Source organism: Mus caroli, chromosome X, assembly GCF_900094665.2.
Source record: "Mus caroli chromosome X, CAROLI_EIJ_v1.1, whole genome shotgun sequence".
NCBI classification, from domain to species: domain Eukaryota; kingdom Metazoa; phylum Chordata; class Mammalia; order Rodentia; family Muridae; genus Mus; species Mus caroli.
The window spans coordinates 55,670,134-55,679,855 of record NC_034589.1 but is presented as its reverse complement, the minus strand read 5'-3'; the positions used below and the strand labels follow the sequence as shown (position 1 = coordinate 55,679,855).

General features: G+C 35.0%; 1 protein-coding gene across 3 annotated transcripts in view; it reads left to right on the top strand.

Annotated features, from left to right (window-relative positions):
- Atp11c (ATPase phospholipid transporting 11C) overlaps positions 1–9,722 on the top strand; it is a 178,573-nt gene that overhangs the window by 103,874 nt on the left and 64,977 nt on the right. For all 3 annotated transcript variants that reach the window (XM_021152853.1, XM_021152852.2, XM_029473144.1), the window contains exons 6-10: positions 4,730–4,858; positions 6,467–6,570; positions 8,073–8,123; positions 8,924–8,988; positions 9,324–9,405. In XM_021152853.1, coding sequence (XP_021008512.1) covers positions 4,730–4,858; positions 6,467–6,570; positions 8,073–8,123; positions 8,924–8,988; positions 9,324–9,405 — 431 coding nt within the window. The remainder of the gene's footprint in view (positions 1–4,729; positions 4,859–6,466; positions 6,571–8,072; positions 8,124–8,923; positions 8,989–9,323; positions 9,406–9,722) is intronic.

Below are 9,722 nucleotides of genomic sequence, written 5' to 3'. Positions count from 1 at the left end.
TCAATAAGACAAAAAAACCACCAACAGATTGGGAAAGGATCTTTACCATACAGTTTTTATCACTATTGCTCTGTACAGTTAGTTTGAAGTCTGGGATGGTGATTACTCCAGAGGTTCTTTTATTGTTCATGATTGTTTTGGTTGTCCTGGGTTTTTTGTTTTGCCATATGAAGTGGAGAATTGCTTTAAAGTCTATAAAAAATTATGTTGGCATTTTTGATGGGAATCGCATTATATCTGTAGATTGCTTTTGGTAAGATGGCCATTTTCACTATGTTAATCCTACCTATCAATGAGCATGGGTAAAATTCTCCTTTTTCTGATATCTTCTTCAATTTATTTCTTCAAGAACTTGATGTTCTTGCTGTACAGGTCTTTTATTTGCTTGATTAGAGTTACAACAAGATGTTTTATATTATTCGTGGCTATTGTAAAGGTTATTGTTTTCCCTAATTTCTTTCTTGGCCCATTTATCATTTTTATAAAGGAGGGCTACTGATTTCTCTGAGTTAGTTTTATATCCAGTTTCGTTACTGAAGCTGCTTCTTAGCTAAAGAACCTCTCTGGAATTTTGTGGGTTGCTTATGTATACTGTCATATCATCTGGAAATAGAAATACTTTGACTTCTTTCTTTTCGATGTGTATCCTCTTGATCTTCTTTTATTGTCTTATTGCTCTAGCTCGAACTTCAAGTATTATATTGAATAGATAGGAGAAAGTGGACAGCCCAGTCTTTTCCCTGATTTTAGTGGGATTGATTTGTATTTTTCTCCATTTAATTTAATGTTGGCTATTAGCTTGCTATATATTGTTTTTATTATGTTTAGGTACATGCTTTGAATCCTTGATCTCTCCAAGATTTTTAACATGAAGGGGTGTTGGGTTTTGTCAAGGGCTTTTTCAGTATCTAGTGGGATATCATGTGATTTTTTTTTCTTTCAGTTTGCTTATATCGTGGATTATATTGATGGATTTTCCTTTATTGAACCATCCTGGCTTCCCTGGCATGAAGCCTACTTGATCATGATGAATGATGTTTTTGATGTTTACTTGGATTTAGCTTGTGAGAATTTTATTGAGTGTTTTTGCAGTAAGGTTCATAAGCAAAATTGGTCTGAAGCGCTCTTTATTTCTTGAGTCTTTGTATGGTTTAGGTATCAGGGTGACTGTGGCCTCATAGAATGAATTAGGTAGTATTCTTTCTGTTTCTGTTATGTGGAATAGTTTGAGAAGTATTGGTATTAGCTCTTCTTTGAGGGTCTGGTAGGATTCTGTACTAAAACCATCTGGCCCCGGGGCTTTTTTTTGGGGGGTGCTGAGAGGATTTTAATTAACTGCTTATATTTCCTTGGGAATTGTAGGACTGTTTAATTAATTTACTTGATCTTGATTTAACTTTGTCAAGTGGTGTCTGTGTAGAAATTCATTTATTATGTTAATATTTTCCAGTTTTGTGGAGTGTAGGCTTTTGTAGTAAGATCTGACGGATTTTTTTAATTTCCTCGATTTTTGTTGTGTTTCCCTGTTCATTTTTTATTTTGTTAATCTGGATACTATCTCTGTGCCTTTTAGTTAGTTTGGCTAAGAGTTTTTCAATCTTGTTGGTTTTCTCAAAGAAATAGCTCTTGATTTCATTGATTCTTTGTAATTTTTTTCTGTGTTTTTTCTGTGATTGATTTCAGCCCTGATTTTGATTATCTCCTGCATTCTATTCTTCTTGGGTATGCTTGTTTTGTTTTTTCTTCTAGAGCTTTTTGGTGTGTGTTTAAATTGCTGGTATGAAAACTTTCTAACTTTATGGAGGCACTGTTGAGGCTTACTTTGTACCTGATTATATGGTTAATTTTTGGAGAAGGATCCATAAGATGCTAGGAAGAAGGTGTATTCTTTTTGTTTTGGGATAAAAGGTTCTATAGATAACTGCTGGATCCATTTGATTCATAAGATCTGTTGGTTTCATTGTTTCTGCTTGTCTTCTGTTTCAATGACCTGTTCCTTGGTGAGAATGGGGTGTTGAAGTCTCCACTATTATGTGATTTGAGCTTATGAATGTGGGTAGATGCCCTTGCATTTGGGGCATAGTTATTCAGAATTGACACTACCTCTTGTTGGAGTTTTCCTTTGATGAGTATGAAGTGTCCTTCCCTATGTCTTTTGATAACTTTTAATTGAGAGTCTATTTTATTGGTTATTAGAATGGCTACTCCAACTTGTTTTGTGCATCTGTTTTCTTGGAAAATCTTTTTTTAGCACTTTATTCTGATGTAGTGTCTATCTTTGTTGCCAAGCTGTCTTCCTCATATACATCAGAATGATGGATTCTGGTTTTGCATCCATTCTGTTAGCCTGTGTCTTTTTATTGGTGAATTGAGTCAATTGATGTTGAGAGATATTAATGATCAATGATTGTTAGCTCCTGTTATTTTTATTGTTAGCTCCTGTTATTTTTATTGTTGGATGTGATACTGTGTGTGTGGTCTTTTGGTTTTTCTGTGAGGTTATTAATTTCTTGTGTTTCCCTGGGTACAGTTACCTCCTTGTGTTGGAGGTTTCCTTGTAGTATCCTCTGTTAAACTGGATTAATAGAAAGATATTGTTTAAATGTCATTTAGTCATGGAATATTATGGCTTCTCCATCCATGGTGATTGAGAGTTTTACTGGGTATAGTAGTCTGGGCTGGCATCTTAGGGTCTTCAAGACACCTGCTCAGGGTCTTCTGGCTTTTAGAGTCTCTTTAGAAATTCAGTGTAATTCTGATAGGTCTTCCTTTATGTTACTTGGTCTTTTTCTCTTGTGGCTTTTCATATTATTTCTTCTGAACATTTAGTGTTTCAATTATTATATGGTGGGATGCATTTTTTTTCTGGTCTATTCTATTTGGTGTTCTGTAGGCTTCTTGACTGTTTTAGGGGACCTCTTCAGTTTAGGGACGTTTTCTTCTATGATTTTATTGACGATTATTTTCTGGCACTTTGAGCTTGGAATCTTTACTCTGCTGTATTCCTATCATTCTTATGTTTGGTCTTTTTATAGTGTCCCAAATTTTCTTGATGTTTTGAGTTAGGAACTTCTTACATTTGATATTTTCTTTGACCATTGTATCCACTTGTTGTATGGTATCTTCTACACCTGAAATTCTGTCTCCTATCTCTTGTAGTCTGTTAGTGATGCTTATATCTGTAGTTCCTGTTCTCTTTCCTAGGTTTTCCATTTCCAGGATTGCCTCCACTTGTGTTTTTTTTATTGCTTCTATTTCCATCTTTATGTCTTGGACTATTTTCTTCATTTACTTCACCTGTTTGATTGCATTTTCCTCTATGTCTTTAAGGGATTTGTTTCCTCTTTAAGCGTTTCTACCTGGTTGATTTTGTTTTCCTGTTTCTTTAAGATATTTATTTATATCTTCTTTAAAGGCCTCTATCTTTTTCATGAGATGAGATTGAAGGTCAGTTTTGCTCTTCAGGTGTGTTACAATATCCATTGGTTTCTGTAGTAGGAGAGCTGGGTTCTTATGGTACCATATTGCACTAACTTTTTGCTATTTGGTTGTTTCTGATATTGGCTGTCCTGGTAGCCCTTGAGAGTAGTAAGCCTCTGGGACTGGCTGTCCCAGATAGCTGAGGGCCTCTGGAGAGGCAAGAGAGCTGTGGCTGGAGATGGGCGTGCTGATCCTCTATTGCAGGTGGAGGTGTAGGCCAGAAGGAAGATGGAGCTCTGATACGGCCAGGCAGAGCTCAAAGCTTCCCAGCTTGTGTTTTTGATGGGGACTGGTGGCTGTTTAGGTGTGGGTGTCTCACCTGTGTATCTTGGGTTAGAGCAAGCCTCACTGGAGACAGACAGAGCACTAGGATGAGGAACAGAATGCTAATTCAATATTGTAGGTAGAGGTGTGGGACCAGAGGAAGATGGAGCTCCAATAGGGCAGGGCAGGCACATTACTTAATGTTTTCTTTGTATCATTTCAAACATGCATCTTCTGCAGTCATTGTAATCATCTAAGACTTTTACCTAAGGTCGTATCATTTAGTCACAAAGCTGAGACATGAACTCGGGCTTTGTTCTCCGCATCATTGAATGGTTCAAGGTTTCATCTCTCAAGGTTTTCTTCTTGTTGGGGTTAGCATACTTGCTGATAAGTGATTATTATTGCTCTATAAAGTGATTCTTCTAGCTTATGTGAGATTTTATTGTTATATAAAGCGAGCGAGTCTTCTTAATAGATGAATTATTGGAAAGCTAACATATGGAAATGTCCACCACTCTCCATATTATATTACCTGAGGTTTTCGAACACTAGAAGGAACCTAATAATCGCAACTGCAGACAAAATAATGCTGACATATATGTGGTTCAAAATGAAGATGTGGAGGGTTCTGTCTTGAAGTACCTAATTTGAAACCTATAAGTTTTCTTGTTTTATTCTTGAAATGACAATAGTAATTGTCTTATTATAAGTCAGTGCCAGAAATAGCAGAGAACAGAACATGGATGTCAGGATATTTATTACACAACAGTGCTAAGATACTCTGAAAGCATACTAAGGCCTTATGACCTTAAAGAAAATTCTGAGTGCCCAATAATAGTTTCATCTCTTTGCATGTGGTATATGATGCTTAGATACTCTCCAGGCCTCAGATCTATAATGTCTATTAATAACATTTTAGCTTAAATGTTAGGTATACTAAATGCTTTGTATAGGATTTAAAATATTTATTCTGCTGCTTTAGGTTGGTGATGTAGTAGAAGTACAGGCAAATGAAACCTTTCCCTGTGATCTTATACTTCTGTCATCCTGCACAACTGATGGAACCTGTTATGTCACTACAGCCAGTCTTGATGGCGAATCTAATTGCAAGGTAATGGAGACTAAACCTGTTGAGTATTTTATTTTCAGAATGGTTAATAAGACAGTACTCTCTCCTAACACTCCTTAGTCCCTTAACTCATTTTATGAAAGGTTTGTATTTGTAGACGGCTATTATGTAATTACCTTAGCTTCTAAGTAAATGCCCAATTGGGAGAATAGGGTTGTGTTGTTTGGGCCCCTACACAAGAGCCATTACAATTTTTGTAGCACCATTTAAATTTAATATTGATATAATTCAATTAACATTTTATTTAGGCTTTTTGTTAGTGTTTTTGTTATTGTACTTAGGACTGAGATCTAGGCTCACACATGCACAGTAGACCTACCACTGAGGTACATCTAGACGTTTATAGTTGAGAATACTTGTGAGCTAAAACTACATAAATACCAGAATGGCTTCAAGTACTATAACTTTTTAATTGATCTACTTTTACTTTTAAAGAATTGTGCAATTTTGTTTAAAAGATTAATTCTGAGTCTAGCGGAATAGCTCCATAGTTACGGGCACTGACTGTTCTTCTAGAGGCCCAGATTCAATTCCTAGAACCTACATAGTAGCTCACAAACCATCTGTAATTCAAGTTCCAGGAGATACAATTCTCCAACAATGGGGACACAAGTGGTGGACAGACATACTTATAGCCCAAATGCCCATATACATAAAATTAGATAGATAGATAGATAGATAGATAGATAGATAGATAGATAGATAAATGTGTTACCTGTTACTGTTTACTGATTCTGTGTTTCAAACACAGGGCACTAAATTATTGGTGTCTCAAGTGTTCAAAAACTGAATTGCATTTTAGGGATTATCAGAATAAAATACAGAAATCTATCTAAAGATTCTCTAACATGGAAAATATTGTGTAGAGAAAGAAATTTTCAGTTTTCTTTTATTCATTAAGTGGTAATAAATCAGAGAGCTTAAAGTCAGTCAGTAGTTTTAAATTTAGAGCAAGAAGTTCTCTAATATCCCTAAAGACTGTCACCAGCTTTCCCTTGTACATAATACTTGAATCTGCACTAACTTTTGCTCACAGTTTATAAATAGGTTCATTGGACCTTGTCTTTCATTTGGATAAATTAAGAGTGTTTTACACACACACACACACACACACACACACACACACTCTCACACACACACACACAAAATGTCTTGATTATTGAACATAAGACATTCTTTTCCTGCTTCTATATAAAATATACCCATGTTGAACAGTTTCAAAATCATTACTTAAATTGTTTGTATAAGAAAAATCAGTTTGTGTAATGGAACCATTAATGATTTCTTCAAATCTTCATGGGGATTTCAGTTAACTATGCATGCTACAAATGCAATACTCTCAACTGTCAGTTTCAAGGAAAGTTTTAAGTTGTTTTTCTTTTCCCTTTGAAATCCTTTTGAGGCAGATATACCTATCTAGTTGTTGGTAGTTTAAAAATAGTATCCTATATTTGGTGGGTAATATCCATCAACATTTGTAATATTCTGCTGATCCTTATTACTGTAAAACATTGCTGTTTCTGGAATTAGTTTTATATAGTTATAAAAAAAGAAATACTTTATATTTGATTATCTTCTGCTGTCATATAGACACATTATGCAGTACGAGATACCATTGCACTGTGTACAGCTGAATCCATTGATAATCTCCGAGCAACAATTGAATGTGAGCAGCCTCAACCTGATCTCTACAAGTAAGAAGACCTTGCTTCACCTTACTTATATCTGTTGTCTCTGCTTCTTTTTCCTACCAGTATAGCAAAGAAATGCCCACTGCTTATTTACCAGCTTGCTCTTATGTATGTTTTTATAAGCTGTTCTTATTCCAAGGAAGGAGATGAATCAAATTAGCCTTGCTCATTACCAGCTTAAGATAAATCATTATGGACCCAAGCATCCTATTTTTTTTTCTTTTCTTTTAGTTACTTGGAACGTTTTTTTAGATGGTTAACCCAAGCTTCATCTATTAGACTAATAGAGTATCTAGAGTTAATTAAAACAAAAATAAACCTTTCGCATCTTAGCCAGTGTGAACAAAAAAGGAGAATATGGGACAATCCAACTAATAGGCATGTCATCATTTCTTTTTAGTGTGTATGATGAACTGAAGATTGCAAATAGGCTATCTGTGGTCCACCATAAGCCATTAAGTTCAAGGACCAATAAAATGTTATATTTTATTCTGGCTCTTGGATGTAGGTTTCTGATAAATATTCATTGTGGTTGTCAAAAATTTTGGCATTAGAATCTAAGACTCATTAGTTTGATTAGGGTATGGTACTGCTGAAGATATAGTAATAGTTTTTAATTAATTTCATTCTATACCACTGTTGCACATAACATCTGCTATGTAAACAATCCATCGTGGTTTGTTTTGTTTCGTTTTGGTCTTTCGAGACAGGGTTTCTCTGGATAGCCCTGGCTATCCTGGAACTCACTTTGTAGACCAGGCTGGCCTCGAACTCAGAAATCCGCCTGCCTCTGCCTCCCGAGTGCTGGGATTAAAGACATGCGCCACCACGCCTGGCTGCAATCCATCATGTTAATTCATGCTGGAAGACCAAATGTCTGGAATTTGTTTTCTCTGATATGGAGCAGTAGAGAAAAATATCCTATTATGAGAATGTTGCCTTCCCTTTCATTCTTTGTTTCCTCTTTCTCTTTCTTATGTTCACCTTGACACTAAGAACTAGAGCCACAGCTGGGCAGTGGTGGTGCATGCCTTAGTTCCAGTACTTGAGAGGCAGAGGCCAGAAGGTCTACAGAATGAGTTCCAGGACACCCAGAATTGTTACACAGAGAAACTCTGTCTCAAACCAAAACCAAACCAAACATTTCTCCACCTTTAAGGAGAAAAACCATTCTTCTCCACATGAATCTAAAAATAAAAGCCACATTATTTGTAGAAAGGTGTTATAGGAGATATTATGTATATTGATAACCAAGTAGAATTTTAGTTGATTTAAAATCTTTGTATATACTCCTAAAACTTGTAATATTATTTTAAAGGTTAGTTTTAAGTTTTATATAATTTATAATTTTGACTTTTTTCAGAAGCTTAGTAAAATTTTCAGTGAATTTTCAATTTATTCAGAATTTTATTCTTTTATTCTTTTTAATCTGATGAATTTCCAATTGCTGCTATTTGGATTTTATACTTGCTATTATGTTGTCTTGTTTTGTTTTGTTTTAACAGGTTTGTTGGGCGAATCAGTATCTATAGTAATAGTATTGAGGCTGTTGCCAGGTTAGTTTGACATTCCTTTTATCTATCCTTTTGAAAGGAGGGATATTTCTCTTTTAAACCCACTAAATTAGTCAGATGCCTTTCTTTAAATATAGTGAAAAGAATATAGCTAAGTAACCTTTTGACTAGTAGGGTTGTGGTGGTAGGGTTTCTCTGTATTTGGGTAGATTATTATTGAAATAAATACATAGGGTTTCCAAAAATAAAAAACCAAACAGAGCTCCATGGGACCAGCCAAATGTTTCAACCAATAAAGATACTTGCCCCAAATCCCCAGAACCCACTTTAAAGTTGAAAGGAGAGAAAACTGACTCCAAAAAAAACATATCCTCTGACTGCTGCTTATACACACTCTGTGGCATAATCATTATAGACATAAGTTTTAATTCAAAAAATATAAAAGAGCAGAGCTTTGTACCTGCTTTCACTACAAAGACATCATTGTGGTTTTGCAGCTTGGCATTTGCCTTCTCAGTCTTTTTATCTGTGATCCTCTATTTCTCACTTCTTGTAGCTCTTGTTTTGCCATCTATGAATCATAAGCTTTTGATCCTTCTGTACCTTTTTTTTAACCTTTGCTTGTTGCTGGCTACTCCTGGACTGTTCCCATCTGTGCTGTACCCTCAAGTTACATCAGATGGAAGGAGGGCTCAGTCTGCTCATCCTGGGGAGTAAGCATATGGTGGAAATAGATACATTTTGAACCCCTCAGAGATAGGTGTATGTTAGGGCAAAAATCTGTCCCCAGTGTTGATGATGTTATACATTGTTTAAATAAAATGTGCTTCTTTTTTATTTAGGTCTTTGGGACCTGAAAATCTTTTGCTGAAAGGAGCCACACTTAAAAATACCAAGAAGATATATGGTGAACAACTTTAAACATATGCTGTTAAAATGTTTATTAAAATCTATGGAGGAAAAAATATTGCATGCTAAAAATAAACATGACAGATACCTGCCTTTTATTTTATTCTCAATGTATATTTATGTGCTGAAAATTTACATGATAATAAATTAACATGACTATGACATTATATCCTATTTAAATTTTAATATAATTGATAATATCAACAATGAGTAGAAAGAAGACTTAGAATTCTCACCATTATAGACCGAAAAATGCACAGAACCAAATAGGCAGGATGTTGGCTAACAAATTTACCCATAACTAGGTTTTTGTTATATTCTGTTATTCTTTAGGAGTTGCTGTTTACACTGGGATGGAAACCAAAATGGCTTTGAACTACCAAGGGAAATCTCAGAAATGTTCTGCTGTTGAAAAGTTAGTATGAACCACTATTTTATTTTAGTCATTGTTGATTGAAATAGTTACTTCTTCAGTAACTCCAAATAGCAATAGCAGAAATCAGAACCCACAATAACAGTAACTATCATTTTGAGCACATATTTCTGCTTCTGAAATGGTCCTCATTGATTTATTTCTGATTTGATTCAATTCTCTAAATAATCCTATGAAGTAATTTATATTAGAAATGAAGAAAGACTACTCAGCTATTAAAAAGAATGAATTTATGAAATTCCTAGCCAAATGGATGGACCTGGAGGGCATCATCTTGAGTGAAGTAACACAATCACAAA